We start from the raw sequence: 21,045 nt of genomic DNA, 5'->3' as shown, positions 1-21,045 counted from the left end.
AAACTAACTAAAACTAAACCATAATGACAAATCCAAAACTATTATAACCTTGCCTGGCATATCAGCTCTGCGGGGTCAGTTGGAGTTTTAAGATCTCCTCCGAAAACTGGTTATTAATCAAGATTGAATGGACACCTGGCATAATTTTAACTTAATTATAATCAATTTTTTCTATTTTATTTTCTATTTGACTGTTTTTATGTGACTTAGTATTGTATCTTGTTGTTTGTGCTGCTTTTTAATCTGAACTTTGGTTGTTTAAAATGTGTTTTATAAAAAAAGTTGGAGTTGAGTTGAGTATGTGGTGACAGATCTTAAGGTCTTTGCACATCAAATCCATTTTTTTCAGATCCATAATCAGAAAAAATGAAAAGCGTTATGCACAGACACCTTGCACACTGTCTCCAATGGGTTTGTTTTGGATTATTTGCTAAAATCAACAACCGAGAAAAATGCAATCATCAAGCACCTGAGCAGCGGCTGTCAGTACGTTTCAGGTATGTGAGGCGCCCACATTCACAGCCACAGTCTTCATTCATCTAAACATCGACCAAAATGTGTAGAGAAAATATGTTGCAAGTAGCCTACAGTGTCTCTGAATAGTCAAACTACCCAGGAAATGAACTGTGCAGATGTGAAAAACGCCAAAAATCGAACCTGTTCCGTTAAAAATAACGACGGACGAAAGTTTCGGATCAAGTACGCAAACATGATTGACATAAAATGGGTCGAATTTTATTTCTTAAGGTGCATAAGTTTCGGACCAAACAACGGACTCAGTGTGCGATGGCCTTTAGTGTGATGTTATTGATTATTGATTATTGATGACCTGTTTGTTGATGATCAGCTGATAGATGACAGCAGACTCTCTCTGTGAGGTTTGCTTTGATTTTATTGAAAAACTCTGTTACAGCCGCACTCAGACAGGAGAATAAAAAAATAAAATTAAAGATTCAAACAGACGACAGCACAGAGACCTACAGAGACCGACTATTTACACAGACCAGGATCAGGACCAGGACCAGGTCTAGATCCAGACGGAGCCACACTGACACTGAGAGCTGCAGACTGACAGGTGACAGGTGAGGGGGCGGAGCCAAAGCATGTCTGGGTCATCAGAGGCAGGTGGCCTCATGACGCAGCGATAAGAGTCGCTGTTTCTACACCTGTCAGAAGTGACAGAGCTGCTCTGAGGCTTAAGCTCCTCCCACAATGATTCAGCAAAGAGCGGCAACATGAAACAAACCTCTGACACGAAACCAGGAGGGGGCGGAGTCAGTAAGAGTACATGTGACCTGAAAGACGGGTCAGCAATGTAGAGGAAGATCGCTTAAACTATTTGAGGTCTACGAACCAGGAAAATGAGATCCTGAGGGGGTGCTGAGGCTCATGGGTAATGTAGTGTTGGATCATGGCTCTAGAGGTTAAAGATCAGATGTACTCTGATCAGGATTTTATTTTGGTATCGACAGGAAGTAGATTCTACCTGCAGCAGATTTAAACCTGCAGCGGTGTGTTTAAAGACGTCAGGTAAATCAGAGCTTCAGAGACTGAAACTGACTTCTTCTGTGACCTTTGACCTCAATCAGACACAGCATCACCTAAAGTAGGTCTGCCTGTGAGTTTTTGTTCTCCTACAGTCAGCGGACACACCATCCCCTCACTCTCAGGTGAGCTGACACCTCTCTCTGCTCTCTTAATGCCTGACGGTCTACCTGAGCCCACCTGAGGATCTCTGTGTCACTTTGCAGCTCTGAGGTCAGTGTGCCGACGGGGTCAGAGGTCACTGCAGGAGGAGGATGAGGAGGGGGGCAGGTGAGAGGGGGTTCAGGTGTTTCAGTGTTTGAAGACGACCTGATTATTCATCATCATCATCGTCACCATCGTCCTCAGCGTCTCTCTTTCTCTTCTCCCCCCGAACGTCGGCTCCGTCCACGTCTGACAGGAAGACAGAGAGAGTTTCAAATTAAAATACAAACATTAACACCAGAAGATCTTTATACCTCAAACTCTCAACATAGAGTTCCACTAGTTCAGAAAAAATAAAACGCCTTAAAAAATTTGAGACGGGTAAATCTTCATTGACTGACTGCAGGTCACAGCTGTCCTCTGAAATCTGAATCTGTAAAACTGCAGCTAAGCCTCTCTAAGTAGAATTCCCACAATACACTTTGGTTAAGCTCAATTAGCTGCCAAATTTCTCAAGACAAAGGTCTGACAGCCTGAAACAGCTATAGTTTCATTGTGTCCCGACCTGTCATTCAACAGTGTGTCTATGGCAACTGTCTTCAACTTTTACTCCTTTGAAATGGCTCCTTGTAGCTTTAAAAAATATTATTGTAATAAAGACTTGGCTAACCTTGAGTTTTACAGCCCTGGTAAAATAACTAAATCTACAACAAGACAAATCTGGATGAAAATACAGATTTTAGTTCCATGTAGATGGATTCATTTAACTGACAACTTGTCATGTACATGCTTGATATGTGGCAAGACATTAGCTATAAATCTAATCAATTTGAAAAATTCTTAAAAAAACTTGATTTTTTTTGCTAATTAATTCAATTAAGTAGATATAAGGCATTTTTGCATTTTTTTCTAAATTCAAGTATTTTTGAGATTTTTTTTAATTTTTTCCAAATATCTGAAATTTCACTTTTTGCTAATTTAAAAAGTTTCATAAATTTTTTTTTTTTGAAAATTTATTCAATTACTTTTTTTTTTTACAAAATTTTCCCAATTTTTACATTTTAAAATGTTTGCAATTTTTGGAATTTTTAAATTTACTGAATTAGGGGGAATTTATAACATTTTTTAAGTGAAGCTTTTGGAATTTCATTCAAAGATATCACATGTTTAATCCATAAATTCAAAAAACTTCAGATTTCAACTGGAATTTTATACCCCTTGTTGTCTTTATTGTGAAGATTAAGCAGGTTCTGTGGCTCCTGAAACCTTTAAACCAGGTGAGATGAGGCTAAACAGCTATTATGAAGTAAAGGTTTTGGCGAAGCGTCAAACTCTGATGTCTCGCCGTGAACCAGGATGTCACTGTAACTCCTTCAGGAGTGTTAAGCACAGGCAAACATGACGTTTATCTCGGGAAAAATCAGATTGCTTGTTTGTTTCCGGTTACCGTATAGTGTTTTTAATTGTGGCCTGATTTTTTACGCACTGGGATAACGTGTAAACATGCAAAGGCGTCCTTTCAAAGACAAGAGGACAGCTCTTTCAGCCGTCTCCAAACCACTGCTGTGTGCTGTAGGAGAGATATAACATGCTGAATGGACTAAAAATGAATCTCTTGTGAACGAGTTATGAACACTTGTTTGTGTATTCAGTGATAAAAGTTGATATTCTGCTGGAAAACAAAGTTTTTTCAAAGTATGCTAACCGCTAGCATATCAATGCAATTTTCATGTAGGTAAGAATCAAGCTAGCACCAAGTGTTTTTGGTAAAGGGCTATATAACATGTTGAATGGATTAAAAATGAATTTCATGTGGAAGACTATTACACTTGTTTGTGTGTTCAGTAAAGAAAGTTGAAATTTTGCCTTTTGCTCTGAATGTTAGCATTGAGCTAGGTTTTTTTTCCCCAACTCCTAATGTACCATTCACCTCCACTCCATCCTAAATCAAAAACACACTACAGATCAGTGTCTGTGTTTCTGACCTTGTTGTTTTGACTCACTTCCAGCACTTAACCTGTACTTTATTTTTAAAGTATTGTTTAACTGGTTCTTTCAATGACTGCACTGTACCTATTTATTTATTATGACGTGTGCTGCAGACCTCTTGGCCATTTAAAAAAACTTAATCTAGACGTGTAACATGTTTAATGAATAGAACAGAAATCTCTTGTCAGAGTTGTGTATCAGTGGTTCTCAGAGAAATCTCTTGTAGCCCCGTTTTTACTTTATGCTTTGAAATCAGAGGTAGAAACACATGATATTACTAACTTTTAAAGTCTGATTTACCTGAGGCGCTCAACTTTAAACACCAAAGCAAGTGTTAGCAGGCTAGCTAGTGTTAGCAAATTACCTCAAAAGCTCCACAGAAATAAAAACACATACATTTGTTGTACAAGATACCCGGGCAACTCCAGCAGACACCGTATTTATTTGATCTCTGCTATCAAAACACCGCTTAACTGTCACTTTCTACTGCTTCTCATGGTAACTGGAATTGCCCCTGCCACCCTGCGGAAGCGAACTGTTGCTTTGTCGTGTGCTTGTGTAATGTAGGGTTAATCACACGCTAAAAACAAAACGTCACCACAGTTTGGGCGCCGCAGAGCGCGCTCAGTTCACAGAACTGGGACAGAGCCTCAGGCTTTCTCACAGGTGTGACCTACATTCAGGATGTTTCCCCAGTTTCACTCACACTTCACCGACTCTGAACTCCAATAATTTACGACTCTTTAGATTTCTCTCTGAACACAAACCTCCGTCCTCTTCATCCTCCTCGTCTTCCTCCTCTTCTTCGACGTAGTCTCCATCGTCTTCCTCGTCCTGACAGGAAGCACAGACAAGTCAGCTTCAAAATAAAAGCCCTTCAGTCTCGCAGCTGTCTGTGTGCCGCACACTCACCTGGATCCCCTCCTTCATCAGGTACGACAGACCAACCTCATCCTCGTCTCCCTCAGAGCCATCCTCATCTTCCTCGTCCTCCTCATCCTCGTCGTCATCGTCATCTCCATGGGGGCCTGCCTCATCATCATCCTCGTCTGAAGGGGATGAAGATAGAGGTCAGTTAGGATGCTTCAGATGAGGCGTTCAGGGTCGTGAGTGAACAGCAGCGTGGGTCTCTTACCGGCCTCAGAGTCCGGCACCTCGTTGTCCTCCTGGTCGTATCCGTCCAGGTAGGTGAGCTGAGGCAGCAGCTCGAACACGTTCTCTCTGTAGTCCTCCAGCGTGGAGACCTCACAGCTGTACAGGTCCAGACTCTTCAGGTTCTTCAGGCTCTGCTGCAGGACGCACACAAGGGGGCGGAGTCAGAGAGGACAAACAGGTGTCTGAATACAGGTGTTCTTCCTCTCATTCAGACTCCACTGGCACAGATGGAGCTGAAGTTCCTGGTTGGATCCAGACCTGACACATCAAGCTCAGATCACCTGGATTAAAGTGATACTCCGGGATGGAACAAGTTGGGTCCTATCCAAGGGTTAAGGGCAGAAATTACCCCTACAGCAGTGATTTTATGCAGCAGAAGCCCAGAGCGCTCGCACCAAACACCCCCTCCCTGCTCCTCTGCCGGTTTCCTCTGCACTCAGACGGGGCCATATTTTACTTGACCAAAAACACAAATAAACGGACTCCCACCGAAAAAAATCTGATATCTGTCTGCATTACGCTTTATTCAGAGAATTTTCAGCGCGTTACTTTCACACAAAAACACCGCTAAATAAGGCTCTAGTTCTCATCGTGTCTCTTCGTCCTGGCAGACTACCTGCGTTTGTTTATATCTGGCACGCCGCGCGTGCGGACTGATACACTAAGCTCTGAGCGCCTTGTAGCCAGCTGTGGCTCTGCAGCGGAGGTAGCGCCATTTTACAACACGATGAGAACTAGAGCCTTATTTAGCAGTGTTTTTGTGTGAAAGTAACGCGCTGAAAATTCTCTAAATAAAGCGTGAATGCAGACCGATATCAGATTTTTTCGGTGGGAGTCCATTTATTTGTGTTTTTGGTCAAGTAAAATATGGCCCCGTCTGAGTGCAGAGGAAACCAGCAGAGGAGCAGGGAGGGGGTGTTTGGTGTGAGCGCTCTGGGCTTCTGCTGCACAAAAACACTGCTGTAGGGGTAATTTCTGCCCTAAACCTTGTGATAGGACCCAACTTGTTCCATCCCAGAGTATCACTTGAAGGTGTTTTTCTCAGCGGGATGATCTCAGACTTACCAGAGCCTCGACGCTGCTCATCTCCTTGATCTTGTTCCCGCTCAAGTTCAGGTACGTCAGGTTGGGACATTTCTCTGCCAGCTTGTCCAGACCTCCAGCGATGATGTTGTCGCTCACCTCCAGCTGAAACACACACACACACAGTTACTCGGGGTGTGTTTTCAAGAGAAGACAGGCTTAGGGTATTAGATGAAACAGGAGAGCTGGGGTGCACCTTGCGTAGTTTGGGCAGTGAGGGCAGTTTGGTGAGCGAGCTGAGTCCGACGTTGACCATGCTGAGGATCTCCAGCTCTGTGTAGGCGTCTGTCAGACCCTCCACCTCTCCGTCAGCCGACTGACAGTTATTCACCACCAGCTCCACCACCTGCACAGAGTTAAAAACAGTGTATCACTACAGAAGGGAAGACCTTAGACACCCTGCTGTAATCCTGCAGTTTGTCCACTAGATGGCGATTATAAATTCATTTCATGTCTCACAACCAGTTTTTTTGTGCCATGAAATTAAATATTTGTGTTTTTTTCTGCTGTGTATTCATTATTTTAGATCTACATAAAAATTGATATAAGATCCTGAAACTATGACTCTTTGATCTGAAAGACTGACAGTAACTTTAGGTATAACCCACCGTGTCTAGGCCTCGTGCAGTTTAACAATCTGCCACAACAGGTTTCTTTCACACCACCAGGTGTGTGTTCAGTTCAATGTGTAACTTCAGTCTGAGTGTTTCTGTTTTGTAACCGTGGAGGACAAAGATCAGAAACACTTATTTTAGCTTTTTTTTTTTTTGTTTTATAGAGGTGACAGGTTTAAATATTAATCCCCACCTTTAAATGTTTGTCTTTCATCGATGAGAGAGTAGACCAGATCAACAGAAAGAAACTAGAAAAACCTGGACTACAACACCCAGGTGCCAACACGGGAGGGTTCAAACTAAGCGGTGTTTGTGTTGTTCCCTCTGAACTTAAGATAAGGTCAAATTAAGTCACTAAAGCATATTTAATGTAGAAAATAAATGCGAATGAACAAAATAAATATTACACTAAGATGTATCAGCAGTCACACAGTTAATCTGGACCACGTAAGACCAGGCCCAGTTCAGAAAACCACAATAAAGCCATGTCTTCAAACGCTTTGATAATTATTTTTAATTGTTTTGACAAATTTTAAACACTATGTATGTGACTCTACGAACCAACCGCTCTGCTTTTGTTTCTTTGGGTGTTTTTATCTATTTTTCTTCTGAAAAGAAGTTTGTATTTTTCTTCTGAAGCCATAAATGATTATGGTCATAGTCAAATATATATATATATATATATATATATATATATATATATATATATATATATATATATATATATATATATATATATTTTCTTCAAAATAAGAAATAGACTTAACTAATCTCAAATGTGTGTACAGTGGTGGATAAAGCAGGTTGGCACACTGTCTTCTAGCTAATGGCAGAGATCAAACTACTGATTTGATTAGCAAATGGCTGCAAGGTTAGCTTTGTTTTACGTAAACATGATAGGTTTGACCCATTAAAAGTATACAAAGAAAAATGTAATAAACCTGCAAGACAACAGCCAAAACTAGCTTGTTATAGCAAGAAAACTAAGAAAACGAAATTGACTAAATCCGTTAATTTAAACATATTCTCCTGTAAAGTAATAATTACAATAAAAAAAAATATAAATAACCTGTTCAAAGAATTTAAGACCACTGCTCCAGACTGGAGTGAGATATCTCCCCCTATTAACACTCACTGATGAGTGACAGAAACGCACAAACACACACAAACAGCTGCGTGTGTGTGTTTGTGGGGTGGATTGGAGGAAGACAGCCCTGATAGGCGACTAAAAGCCAGTCTCCATTCAGAGGAATCATTACAAAACTCAAAGCATTCCCAGAGATTTGTACGAGTCTGTGTTTCACCTCCTCTCACCAAAACTCAGCCAAAGTTACAGTCAGTTAATTATCCATGCGCGCGTCAAAGAAACTATCACAACACGGCGGAGTGGGCGGGAACAGACGATACACTCGGTCTTTAAAGTTTTATTTCATCCAAATGAAGGGCTGCTGGTGGATTAAGTGTGAGACGAATTGTTGAAAAGCACCAGAATACTTATGTAAACGTGTTCATGATGCTGTGGCAGAGAAGTGTTCCGACTTGTAAGATGCTAAACTGGTTAAATACGATTTTCGAAGAGGATTTCGTTTTGAGGCGCCATCAGATTACAACATCAAGAGTAACTCACTCTGTCACACCAGGCGTTCATTTTGACGTTAAAATGAACAATGATCGGCCGTATGTAGTTCGAGGGGGTTTAAACCGGCTCACTAACATTTTATAACTGTACTACCGAGTCCTAGCTCCGACCCTCAGTTGGATAATCCTAACCACCGGGCGGTCATGAGGGCTGGGCGCGCTCCAGGTTAGCCTGTTAGCTCGTGAGCTAGCTGGGGGAGGCTCCGGGGAGTCTCCACAAGCAGGCGAGAACTCTGCGCGCGAGAGAGAGCCTGCACGCGGACACTCCTCCCGCACCGGCCCGCTGAGCTCCTCCATGTTGGCTCCATGTTGGAAAGGAGGCTGTTTTCTGGGTCAAAATGTCGGAACGGATCGTTTTACAGACTGAAGATAGAAAACTCGACGTCCGCTCGGGCTGAGTCTTTTCAGCATCGTCACATCGCTCGAGGTCGCATCCTTCTTCACCCGTTTCTCCTGCAAATTAATAAATATTAGTCAAAGAGTTGTAGTCACACACCTCAGCGGGGTTTCTGTCCCTCAGCTCCAGGCTGACCCTCTTCTTCATCTCCATCTCCATCTCCATATCTGAGTCCGGGCAGAGAAGTGAAAAACAAAGTGTAACAAAGGAAAACTGAAAATAAAACACGGGTCAGTGCGGCGCGCTCTCCGGTCGGCTTCCTTCACCATCAGCTACACGATCACTAAACCTCCATGTTCGCTCGCGCCCGACCTCCACAGCACAACCACGCCCATTTTCTGATCAATATTCATATTTTCTTCAAACACGACTTCCTATTGGATGTTTACTCAGCCACTCACGTAGCCACACCTCCAGGATATCATTATGCAGGATTCTTCACATCGATTGGTCTGAATTTGGAAGGCGGTACAATGTTGCAACCAATCAGAAGGCTGGTCTGAAACATTTAAACTGCAGGCTCTCCTCCTCTTTGTTCCTACTGGCGCCATATTTTATTTCATACCCAAAGTTTTGAGAGCAACAACAAAACAGTTACTCATACTGTACATGTAATCTAATCACTCCAGATTTGAAAAAAAAAAATCCTATTATTCTGCTCCGAAATTTAAGAAACAATAATATATTTACACACTGAAAATCATTCTTCTTAACCAGGCCGTTAGAGAAACTATTGATTTTGACTTTTTTGGTGAAAAACAAGTGGACGGTTGCTAGAATTAATGAGAATAACAGTATGTATTTAAGCACTTTCAAAAGTATGCCATGTTTAACAGATCCAGATCTTTTTAACTCAATCATTTGATACCACATGTGCTCAGCTCCTTTGTAATTTGGTTAACTACCATCAAACATGGCTTATAATTTACAGAATCAGTCTTTTAGAATATGAAGAGGAACCTGTGGATAAAGTTTCAACAGAAGCACAAAAACAGGTTTTTATCCTAAAGCTGCACTTCTCTTGTGGGATTTATACATACAACTTTCGAAACTTCAGGACAGGGTTTTTGTAAATTGATCAAACCCTTAAACCGTAGAGTAGACACCATGTATCCAGTTCACAATAAAAGTCAAAATTAGAAAAAACTTGTTTATCTTCTCAAAATGTTATAGACAAAATGAGTTAAAAGAAATGAAGGATGTCTTAAAAGATATTGTTTACATGCATATGTGACACACACCTGTGATATAAGAATTCCTGCTCACTGTTGCCCCTAGTGGCGATCAGACCAAACAGCAGGTAGGCGTTTTCATGTTATGCTAATTATTTAACAAAATTAATTCACAAAATAAAGTCAGATTGCTTATGAAACAACTTAAGTCAAACTTTTATGTTTTCAGTGTTTTTTTGATGACTGCCCTGAAAGGTAAGAAATTAAAGATGCATAAAAATATTTATATACAATGAGATCTCTGTATCTGTCTTTCACAAAAATAAACATGACAGACAAATAAACCACAGGAAATAATTACAGAAGAATAAAGTGACTCCTGGTGTATCATAAAAGTTTTATTTTGAAGAAACTGTAGCTCATACAGCTGTAGATAGACCCTTTCAGTATAAAAGCATTTTGAAATATATAATATGATGAAAAAAATTAAAAGTGAAAAGAAAAAATAAACAGCAGAGATTAGAGGCTAGGAAAACAAACAGGAAATGATGTCATCAGGTAGAGAAATGGGTCTTTGGTTGATAATTAATGAAAATAAATAATTAAGAGGTGTAAAGCTGATTGTGTGACTGTTAAAGCCTGAAGAATGGATGGAAAGCTGTGATTGGCTGATTGTCTGAAGCATTTCTAAAGTGACCAACAAGCTGCAGTTTTATATTATATTCACCTGTGTGAGTGAGGACGGAGTAGGCGGAGCTTATGAATGAGGTGATGTCAAGTAAAAGAGTTCAGGTGACTGCCCAACCTGTCAGTTAAGCCCCTCCCACCTTGCAGAGATTTCTCACACACCTGTCGGAGAGGGTCAGAGTGTGTGTTCCCGGGGCGGCAGTGTGTGCAGCACCTGGTCCAGCAGCTGCAGGGCTCGGTGCAGGTGAACCTCCAGCCAGCAGGGGGTGTCCTTGATGCTCTGACGTGGGTAATCGCAGCCCCAGCCTTTAACGAAGCTCAGACGGATGATGCACAACCTGCGCAGGTCGTCCACGCCTAGACCTGCAGGTGAGCACACACCTGGAGAGACAGAAAGTCACATGACATGGATTGTTTCTTAAAAGATCTATTAATGTTGAACTGGTATATAATTTCCAAAATGTATGTAATTCATACAGATAGTCGTACTACAGGTATCAGCCCAGCAGGGGGCACTGTGTTCCCTGAATGTTGTCATACTGATACAAAGTGGAAGTCACACCTGTATCTGAGACACGGGCAGAGGAATACTCACTGACAGCTGGAGCGATCCCTCCAACGCTGTTTGGTCCAGGTATTGCGCCAACAACAGCAGCCGCCTGAGTCACAACTGCTGCCTGAGCTGCTGCCGCCTGCTGCTGCATCTGTCGGTGGCACTGCCTCAGGTCAAACACCTACAGAGACACACAGGTGAAAGGTAGTGAGGTAGCCCCAAGAAACTGCAGTTCCCTGAGTGTCCACTGGAGTCTGTCTCCAAAAAGTTTAAAAACAGCTCAGTTTTGGGTGAACAAACAGACATCAGAGAATCGTCTGCGAATCGACTCACCTTGATGTAAGCTCCTGGGTAAATCTTATGAACACCGTCTCCTGGAGCTCGACCTGCTTCACGGTCCAGGTAAAAGCTCTGGACGAACACTGAGTGGTCACTTAGGCAACGCATCCAAATGTCCCCCTCCCCCCGACACTCCAGCTGAACCCCCCGACCAATATGGAGCCTGCAGAGCAAGACAAAGATGAATGAGGACTCAGAGCTGAATTACAGAGACGAAGGAAGGCGACGACGCTCTGACTGCTCAGACCTTGCCCGGTGGCTGGTGGCGGTTCGATGGACGTTACTCAGCTGTCCCAAACAGAACCTGTCTCCTCCTGAAGGATCCACGTAACCGTCCACCGTCACCTGAGGACAGCTGGATTGTACCTTGAACATCTCGCCGACCTGAACGTCCAACTCAAAGTACGAGATGGAGCACCAGAACTCTGGACCTGACGAACAGAAGAGACAGTGTGAAACAATCTACAAGAGTCCAGCTGAGGAAGTAGACCACATCAGGTCATGGAGGAACAGCTGGGGTACCTGGGTGGTTGGACACGGGCTGAGGGTACGGCGCGGTGCTGTGGTGCTGTGACCCTGCAGGAAAGAAGACTCAGTGAGACGCTCGACCACACAGCATGACTTCAATACCTGAATGTCACATGGTGTCATACAGAAGTGAGTGTTGGGGGCGTGGTGGTGTTGATGATGATGTAGCGGCTGAGAGTGGTGGCTCCGCCCACTGTGATGAGGTCCTGCAGGGCTGTAGGAGGGGCTGTTACCTGGCCAGGTGGCTGTAGGGAGACAGAAACCATCACTGCTGTCACTGCTATCATGCTAGCGTTTATCTGGTCAGGTGGGCCTGTCACGATAATCAATAAATTGAATAACCGAACGATAAATAAAAACATCCTCTGTAAGTTTGCCAGCCTCGATAAACTGACAAATGCATGTTTGTTTTCCTCCTCTCTTTCGACCAAAGAGGCTGAATGAGAAGATGGCTCACTACGTCTATCTTTCCTAACATCGGGGTGCATAGGTTCTATAGCGGATTTAGCGGATTTATAGCGGAGTGAGCATCTGTCAAAAATGCGATCTTTGGGGTGAAGACGGGGCTGCTCGTGCGTACACACGTAGAGAGCTGAAGCGAGCGTCCTGAGGGGTAAGGAGGAAACACACGCTAATATGAGTGATGGCACCAAAGATACGGTTCTTAAGCCGCCTGCCACAGTCCCAGTGTGGGAATATTTTGTTTTTTATCAGAATGAACAAAGGTTGAGCTCATGAACACCAACGAGCTGATATGTTGCATTTGTTTGAAAATAGTGGCGACGAAGAAGAAGAAGGGGAGGTGCAGCGGAGCCTTGTTCTTTGACAATCCGCTCTTACTGAGGCTTTTGGTCGGCAAAGTAAATAGAAATAAAAGCGCCAAATGGTGGCGCTCAAAGACAGATACATTGCCAAAGAAATGCAGCCCTTCAATACGGTTGAAAGCCAGAAATGTTAAAAATGTTTGACAGACGGTACGGATTGACTGGGAAAAAGGACATGTTACAAACAATTCAGGAACTGTATAAACTCCCTTTTATTTAGTCTACAGTTTTTATTGTTGGGGTTTTTTTTTTTGAGTTTTGTTTTTTCTTTAGAGGCAGGGTCTTTGTTTTATTGCTTTGTTTAGTATTAATTATTTTCATTGACATGTATTTTTTTCTAAAAAAGAGCCCATTTCATTTTCATTGTATTTTTTTCTCTTTCTCGTTTGTTAAATTCATTAGATTTTTTGTTTAATTTATTTTATTTAAAAGATCCTGACCTTTTAATTACAGTTAAATACTCTTAAGAAATTAAAGTTTCTTGCTTTTGATATGGTGTACTCACTTTATTATCCTATTTATCATAATTACATCAATGAAAAAATGAAAAATAATCAAAATAATATTGACAATAATATCGTTTATCGGCAATAATATTTTGGAAAATTATCGTCTGGCAAAATTTGTTATCGTGACAGGCCTATGGTCAGGTGATCTTCAGGTGACCTTAAGTCCACTGCTGAGGTACAGTACCTGTCCTGGGGGGGCTGCTGTACTCAGGGCTGTGTGGGTGGGGGGAGGTAGGAGTTGGTGGGTGAGGGGGCTGGGGGGTGTGAGGAGGGTTTGCATGAGGTGGAGAGGCGTGGCCCCCGTGGTTCTGAGGTGGAGCGATCTGTAGGAGGCCGGGGCCCTCGCTGCTGACTCCTCCCCCTACTCTGCAGCCTCCGGCACCCCCTACTGGCAGAGCTGCAGTCTGCATGGAGCTGCTACCTGCAGGAAGGACGGCACAGGTTCACCTGACTGACACACACAGGTGAGATCACAGGTGAGAGCATTATCTGACCTGGGGGAGACAGGGGCATGCTGGGATACATGCTGACAGGACGGGGCTGGTTGTAGGGGTCGGTGTGGGGGGGCAGGTCCAGCTGCAGACAGTCCTGCATGAACTCCTCCTTTATCACAGAGTGAGGACCTGAAAGAAGACAGGTGGACCAGATAAGGATCAACCTCACTGACTCTGTAGTGGAAATCACTGCAAGTAGCCATGACTTTGTGTGTGTGTGTGTGTGTGTGTGTGTGTGTGTGTGTGTGTGACCTCCAGTGGCGGGGGTGGCGACCCTCTCGTAGTGGTACGGGTTGACACACACGCTGTCGTACTTGAGGTCGAAGGCGAACTGACAGAACTTTACATGTTTGAGTTCGTTCTTATGGAGGTCGGGCCAACGCCACAGACGGGCGTAGATCACATGAGGGAAACCTTTACGACCCGCCACCTGCGGACAGACAGACAGGTGAGAGTCAGACAGGTGAGAGTCAGACAGGCTGTGAGGTAAAGGACTAACAGACAGGCGGGCAGGTTGTGAGACAGGCTCCTCAGTTTAAAATAAACTCAGAACAAACTGAGTCACTCTCAGCAGGAGGTTACCACAGAAACAGCCTGTGTGTGTGTGTGTGTGTGTGTGTGTGTGTGTGTGTGTGTGTGTGTGTGTGTGTGTGTGTGTGTGTGTGTGTGTGTGCACACCAGGTGATGCAGGGTTGACTCGCCAAACCACGACCATGACATCATGTCTGACCTCACGTGTGTGTTTGACTCCTGCACACTGTAAAAAAACACAGTGTGTGTTTTTGAGTGTGTGTGTGTGTGTGTATGTGTGTGTGTGTGTGTATTAAGTCAGCCAGCCACGCTCACATTCTCTATATGAGGAACAAATCTGATGAGTGTCTCATCATCACGCCGCCGTGCGTGACCTCATGTCCCGCAGTAAGAGCCAAGTGTGTGAGTGTGTGTGTGTGTGTGTGTGTGTGTGTGTGTGTGTGTTTTGTCTGCAGTCTTATCCCTGCCCTTCAACTGTGCTCACAGAACACACTCTGCTGTGCGTATGTGTGTGTGTCTATGTGTGTCATGACACTGTGTGTACAGCGTACTTGATGCTAGCCTGTGATGTTGCAGTCACTTCCTGTTTACAGAGCTCCTGATTGGACGCTTGAGGATGAGCATAACGAGCTGATTGGCCACCTGAAGTCACATGTCATGTGTGTAGTAACTCTTGTTTGGCTGTGACTCTCTTCATTACGTCTGGTCACTGACTGCTCAGCAGGAGGTATTAAAGGTTGAGTACGTAGATTATAGTGGACGGATGCTGTCACGTCACATGGATACATTTTAAAGCTAGCTCAGTTATTTTATCAAGTTTTAAAGAAGTGATGATTTAAAAAAGAGAAAAGAAACAGAAATCCAAACAACTTCCTCTGGATTTATGTGTTGTAAACTGCAGTTCCTGGAGTGGCCACTAGAGGTATGAGAAAAAGTTGTTCCCACTCTGCCTTTCTACTAACACACCGCTCTGTGTAACTGTGCTACTTTAAACTTTAAAGGAGCAGTGCTGGTTTTCTGAGTTAATAACATCCAGAGTTTGAGCGTAGAGCAGTTCCTCAGGAGAAAGAGCCGTGGTCGTCTCAGATCTGAGCGCGGTGTTTTTTACAGTGTGGAGACTCTGTGGTATGAGATCCACAAACTCCAGACGTGTACACATTCCCGTCTGTCTCTCTCTTACACACACGCACACACACACACACTCTCTGTCTGGCTTAAGTTAACCCAGCCCCTTTCCTGTGTTTCAGACAAAACAAGCAGCCTGCCCTTCCTCCTCCTCCTCCTCCTCCTCCTCCTCCTCCTCCTCCAGTCTGCTTGATGTGATCTGTTCTCCTCTCTTCTCTTCTGTTTTGGTGTCTGAAGGTCCCTCAGAGGGCTCCTGAAATCCATAGAAAGGCTGCAAGAAGTCCTGGTGAGGATCAGGAGGTTGTGATGGGAGCTGCTGGACCCCCTTAGAGGTCTGAGGGTCACAGAAGGAGGGGTTCAAGGGATGTAAAAGGGGATTCAAAAGTTCTTCAAAGTCTTTAAAGGTTTGTGTAGGTCCCGGGGTGAAGGATTGTGTCCAGTGCTCGTCATGGAAGGTCCAGGTCAGGGGTATTTCCTCAAAACCAGATACACAATCCAACAGTTCTTACAAGTTCCTGCTGTAAAGGAACCTAAATACAGGAACCTAAAAACATTTCCTCAAAACAGAAGAGACGAAAGGGTTAGCAAGCTGGTCTAAGGTGTTTTGAAGTCCAAAGAAGTGACCCGTACACCTTTAGGTGTTTCCGTCTATGCAGGTGTTGTCTCAGGTCTGTGGAGAATCTGAAGAGGTTTCAGGATGCAGACAGATCCAGCAGGATCTCCAAAGGAGCCAGAAAAGGTTCCTGTTCTGTTGGAGGGGCTCTAATGGTTCAGATACTTCACTGGTTTTTGGTACCAGAAGAACAGGACCTAAGGACTGATGGGGGTTTGTGTTTGACAGAGTTCCTTTTATTTGCTTTGATATGATCCAAAAACCAGGTCCCCAGTATGAGGTCTTAGGTAGCAGTCCCATACTGACTCAAAAAGCCAGATCAAGTATCAACGACAGAGGCCCAATCCATGTATCAGATCTGCTTTATACTGAACCCAGGACCAATCACAACCCAGGTCCACTTCAGTACAGCCATAGACTGTATAAAACATGGACGTAGTCTCGCTGACGTCACCCGTCTGTTACTGAAACGGAAAATGAAGCAGATCGGCTATAGCGGCCATATTGGTAGTGGCAAGGGCTTCACCTACAGCCATGGGCGTCAGCTGTCACGTGACCCTCAGCTGTGCCTCTTATTGGGGGAGCTCGCGATCTTGTTATCCTCTGAACGGCCGAGTTAGAAAAAAATGTACCGGTAGTAAAATTAGCGACTCAGACAGGAGACGTTTTCTGAACCAGGCTGTAAATAGGTTAATTTCTGCTTTGAAAACAGCTTTTTTTGGCTTGGTGTGTATGTGACTTCCGCTATTTCCGGAGCCAGCCTCAAGTGGACACTTGAGAAACAGCAGATTTTAGCACTTCAGCATTGTCTCTCAATGTCTATTCTCAGACCAGAGGTTGCCGCTTGGGTACAACCCCCAGCTCAGTAGGGATGGGTTAAGTAAATTGGGTACTTTTTAAGGTACCGACCAAATTCTGTCAAAAGTACCGGGTACCGATTCACGTAAAGTCAAAAGGTACCATGTTTAGTTACCTGAATGCATCCTTGTGACTATGAGGGAGTGGAAGAGTGGGAAATTTTCCATGCTGGATATGAACACAGCATTGTAAGGTTATACATTGAAGACTAAAATTTTTAGATTGAAAAAAAAAAAAATTAAACAAATTTATATTCTTTACCACATACGCACAAGAAAGCACAGAAAATTGGTACCGTTGAGTATCAGTACCGATTACCAGGTACCGGGTATCAGTATTGTATAGTTTCAAATGTGAAAGGTACCCATCCCTACAGCTCAGGTCTTTAAATGTTTAATCAATGAATCAGGCTCTTCAGGAGCTCAAACTGGACTCAAGAAGACCCAGAGACCAGGAGCTAAAGCTGTGTGACCTCTGCAGGACTGACCAGAGCAGGAACGCGTGGACTGACAGGAATCTGTTCAGTGTTTGTGTCACGATGTCAGAGACGAGCCTGAGGAATCCTGAGAGCTCAAGAGGACACCAGACTAAGACCAGGGTACTGAATCGGGGAAGAGAGGAAAAACTGTTCCATTAAAAAAGTCCAGGATGAAGGATTTTTGGATCTCAAACTGCCGTTAAAAACAGTCTGATAAAGAAAAACAAGATCCATCCAAGATCCAAGATCCAGTGACCTCCTGTTTAGATCTGAGCGTGTCTTTAAAGTCCTTGGGATGCTTTTTATGGTCCTTGAAAATGTTCCAGGTGTGTCTGAGGACTCTGTGGGGTCTGTGTAGGGGGTCCAGTCCATGAAAAGGTCCTGCAGGTCCTCCACGAGCACAGACTGAGACTCCTTCAGAGGATCCATGTTTACATCCTGCAGTCTGATAATTACTGAGTGACAGAGAGGGACACACCCAGTCTGCTGCTCACACACACACACACACACACACACACACACACACACACACACACACACACACTGCTGTACGTTTAAATAGACACCTGAACCTGTGCCTGAGACTGGAGAGTTCAGATAAAACGATCCAGGAGGATGAGGATATGAGCCGTAGATAGATAGATAGATAGATAGATGGATAGATAGATAGATAGATAGATAGATAGATAGATAGATAGATAGATAGATAGATAGATAGATAGATAGATAGATAGATAGATAGATAGATAACTGGAAACTTAATTTTCTAATTAACAAAAAGTAGGTGTGATATAAAAAAGCTAAGGTGTGGTGTTAGCCTTCTTAATGAAGACATCAGTAGCATCTTTATGAGTCCTCATCTTCATCCTCTGCTTTCACTTCGCCCGAACACATTTACCAGCTGCAGTCTGTAACATCTGAATAAAAAAACAGCCTTTCTCTGCTTTAAATTGTCATAAATAAAACTCTGCTAATGTCTTCAGACAGCTTTGTGTCAAACTGAACAAATATCAGTGAAGGACTCTGAGTCTGAGCAAAGCATCCAGGCGCAGCCCCATCACAGATGCTAACAGAGCTTCATGTTTACTTCTTAAAGTATAACGCTGCACATTTAATTCAAAGCTGTTTCACAAACAGACAAGTGACGTCATAGACTATGTCGAAGTTTTATTTGCACTGTGTTACTAAAGGCTTCAGAGCGCCCTCTGTAGGAGAGAATGTATGATGGCAGCATTTTTGAATTAACTCAAGCATCATTTTCTGCATCACATGTTCTGGTAGAAAAACTACATTTCACTACATTAGGGATATTAAATATATCATATGAGATGGTCTATTTGTAGTGAGGAAAGGAGAAACAGCAGGTGGAGCTGTCATCTGAACACCTCAACAGAATGTTAAAGCTAAACAAAGTATAACTTTTCTGTTAGCATGTGTCAGAATGTGTTTAGTATCTGTTAGCATGTGTTAGTGTGAATAAGTATGTGTTAATATGAGTTAGCATGTTTGAGCCTGTGTTATTATGTTATATTATGTGTTAGTATGTGGTAGTAAGTGTTAATATGTGTTAGCATGAGTTGCCAAGTGTTAGCATGTGTTAATATGAGTTAGTATGTTTTAGATGTGTTAGCATGTGTTTTGTATGTGCTGTGTGGGCAGCAGCTGTACCTGCAGCCGCCCGTCCAGTGTCCTCTGGATGGTCACACACTTGCTCGGATGGACGCCGTTGGTGGTGACGGCGGTGATGAGCGAGTCCAGCTCGTCCTTCTTCTCCTTCAGCTTCTTCACCAGGCTCTCGATCGCCCTCTTGGCGAAGCCCTCATTCTCTGCGCCCTGCCGATGACACATCAGGCTGTGGACGATGCTGAGGCAGGCGTCAGAGCTGCTGCTGGGGGGTGGGGCCAGCACTGACATGCTCACCTGAGGAGAGGACACCTGGGGTTCAAAGAACCAAACACACTTAGAATAAACTCACTAAACTGAAGCAGCTTTCACCTGATGACCACAGCCCGAGGACATAAACAGATAAGAGACAAATCACACACATCATGTGACTAACCAGATCACAAACACCTGTACATGACGTCATATAACACCTGAGAGGATCTTGCTATCACTAACATCGTCAGAGTATTAATGACTGGTCAGAGATCAGATCTCCATCAGCCCGTTTCACTGAGTTACATCACACACACACACACACACACACACACACACACACACACCCACACACACACACACACACACACTGGTAACTCTTTACATGACACTAACTGATCAAATCATAAATCAAAAAACACATTCAAATTGTGTGACGTCATATCTCTATATGTAGTGATGTCATAGAAATGATCATCAAAACCATCAATTAACACACTCACGCGCGCGCGGATCACAGCAGCATCAACAGTTGTCAGGTATGATCCGGACATAGTGAACCCTCAGCGGGCTGAGTCAGCTCCACTTACCCGGTCCTGGTGCTCTCCGCTCGGCTGTGGTCCTCTGCTCGTGTCGGTGGAACCGGCTGTCTGTCTGTCGGTGTGTGTGTGAAAGAGTGTGTGTGTGTGTGTGTGTGTCCTCCGTCTGATCCAGACACAGACTGTCTGCACACTCACTGAGAGTCAGCAGGAGGAGGAGGAGGAGGGGGGCTGTGTCATGCTCAGCAGACAGCCAGACATAACAGGAAGTCAGGCCGCTGCTGGACTCTATGAAAATAAGAGCAGCTGTAGTAGAGAGGTGGAGCATCTGTCACTGACTGAGAATAATGTTATGAGCCGCTTACACACACCATACACCTCTCACACACACGGATTTTATCATAAACATGACTTTAAATCGTTAAAAGGTCAGAGTCTATCAAACCAACACAGGAAACTATGTTAGTCATTACTAAATTTTGTTGTTTTGTGTTTCTAAAATCACTTAAACAAACTCTGAATGTGTAAAATAAATCAACGTGGCTCAGAGGAAACACAACCATAAAGCTCTTCAAACTTTCTGACCTGACTTTTATTGTGAAGTTCCTGACCGGAAACGCCTCTCCCGCTCCTTTCTTGACCCCTGTCAAAAAGTTTGTGCTCGTGGCCTGGTTCAGTGTCTGAGTTGGTGCGCGCGTACGACAGTGAGGTGTTGCCCCTGGTTACCGGGTGATTGGCAGGTCATACTTTGGCTCCATCTCGTGGTAACGACAGCATTTAGCTTTGTGTTAAACGATATTTATGAATAATAACCTACATAACTCTCCCAAGACATCTTATTGGCAGTGATTAGATAGTTTTAAACATTACTTCTGTCAAACAAAAACTTGGGTAAGTTTACACCTACTCGCATCGTAAAAATCTAACTGAAAACTGCTTCTGATAAAACACTTAGTACATAAAAAAATGTAACAAATACGGAAGACAATTTTAACCAGGTAACAAAAGGGAGACCTGGGCCTTAATTAAAAAAAAAAAGATAAAATAAAAATAAATAAAATATAATAATAATAATAATAATAATAATAATAATAATAATAATAATAATAATAAATTAAATCGCAGTTTGGAGATAAAAAGTAGAACTTACCAGTGAAAAGTTGAATTTAGAAGATAAATAGTCAAAATTTTGAGTGACAAATAAAGCTAAGAGAAAAAAAAAATCAGAATTATGGATAATAATGAGGTTTTTTATTTTTATTTTTTTCATTTTCAATTTATTTAATTTTATTAGGGAATACAGCAAAGAGAAGAAAAAGAGAGAAAATTTAAAAAAAAATCAGAAAGAGAAA

At 43.1% G+C, this 21,045-nt stretch overlaps 2 protein-coding genes across 2 annotated transcripts; both read right to left on the bottom strand.

Annotated features, from left to right (window-relative positions):
* Nucleotides 1-879: 879 nt before the first annotated feature.
* Nucleotides 880-8,895, bottom strand: LOC141800576 (acidic leucine-rich nuclear phosphoprotein 32 family member E-like). The gene is made up of 7 exons (XM_074683189.1): nt 8,665-8,895; nt 6,113-6,262; nt 5,899-6,021; nt 4,814-4,967; nt 4,591-4,727; nt 4,446-4,512; nt 880-1,938 (listed from the first exon to the last, which is right to left on the bottom strand). The coding sequence occupies exons 1-7, from the start codon at nt 8,728-8,730 to the stop codon at nt 1,859-1,861; spliced, it is 777 nt and encodes a 258-aa protein (XP_074539290.1). The 5' UTR covers nt 8,731-8,895; the 3' UTR covers nt 880-1,858.
* A 1,284-nt stretch (nt 8,896-10,179) lies between these two features.
* Nucleotides 10,180-19,910, bottom strand: LOC141800575 (mothers against decapentaplegic homolog 4-like). Its single transcript, XM_074683188.1, has 11 exons — nt 19,745-19,910; nt 18,945-19,211; nt 13,924-14,101; nt 13,672-13,800; nt 13,362-13,598; nt 11,970-12,089; nt 11,839-11,892; nt 11,564-11,747; nt 11,311-11,479; nt 11,020-11,158; nt 10,180-10,805 (listed from the first exon to the last, which is right to left on the bottom strand). The coding sequence occupies exons 2-11, from the start codon at nt 19,188-19,190 to the stop codon at nt 10,600-10,602; spliced, it is 1,662 nt and encodes a 553-aa protein (XP_074539289.1). The 5' UTR covers nt 19,191-19,211; nt 19,745-19,910; the 3' UTR covers nt 10,180-10,599.
* Nucleotides 19,911-21,045: the final 1,135 nt, after the last annotated feature.

Source organism: Halichoeres trimaculatus, unplaced genomic scaffold, assembly GCF_033239565.1.
Source record: "Halichoeres trimaculatus isolate MK-OKI-2021-1 unplaced genomic scaffold, fHalTri1.1 fHalTri1_scaffold_12, whole genome shotgun sequence".
Classification (NCBI taxonomy): Eukaryota; Metazoa; Chordata; class Actinopteri; order Labriformes; family Labridae; genus Halichoeres; species Halichoeres trimaculatus.
This window is presented reverse-complemented; position numbering and strand designations above follow the sequence as displayed.

Excerpts from the sequence above, each read along its gene's own strand:
- LOC141800575 (XM_074683188.1), bottom strand. The coding sequence starts at position 19,190 with ATGTCAGTGCTGGCCCCACCCCCCAGCAGCAGCTCTGACGCCTGCCTC. Across the intron at positions 11,159-11,310 it reads ACCCAGGAGCTTACATCAAG|GTGTTTGACCTGAGGCAGTG; the intron begins GTGAGTCGATTC and ends GTGTCTCTGTAG. Across the intron at positions 10,806-11,019 it reads AGGGATCGCTCCAGCTGTCA|GTGTGTGCTCACCTGCAGGT; the intron begins GTGAGTATTCCT and ends CTGTCTCTCCAG.
- LOC141800576 (XM_074683189.1), bottom strand. The coding sequence starts at position 8,730 with ATGGAGATGGAGATGGAGATGAAGAAGAGGGTCAGCCTGGAGCTGAGG. Across the intron at positions 6,022-6,112 it reads CACTGCCCAAACTACGCAAG|CTGGAGGTGAGCGACAACAT; the intron begins GTGCACCCCAGC and ends TGTGTGTTTCAG. Across the intron at positions 4,968-5,898 it reads TGAGCAGCGTCGAGGCTCTG|CAGAGCCTGAAGAACCTGAA; the intron begins GTAAGTCTGAGA and ends TGCGTCCTGCAG.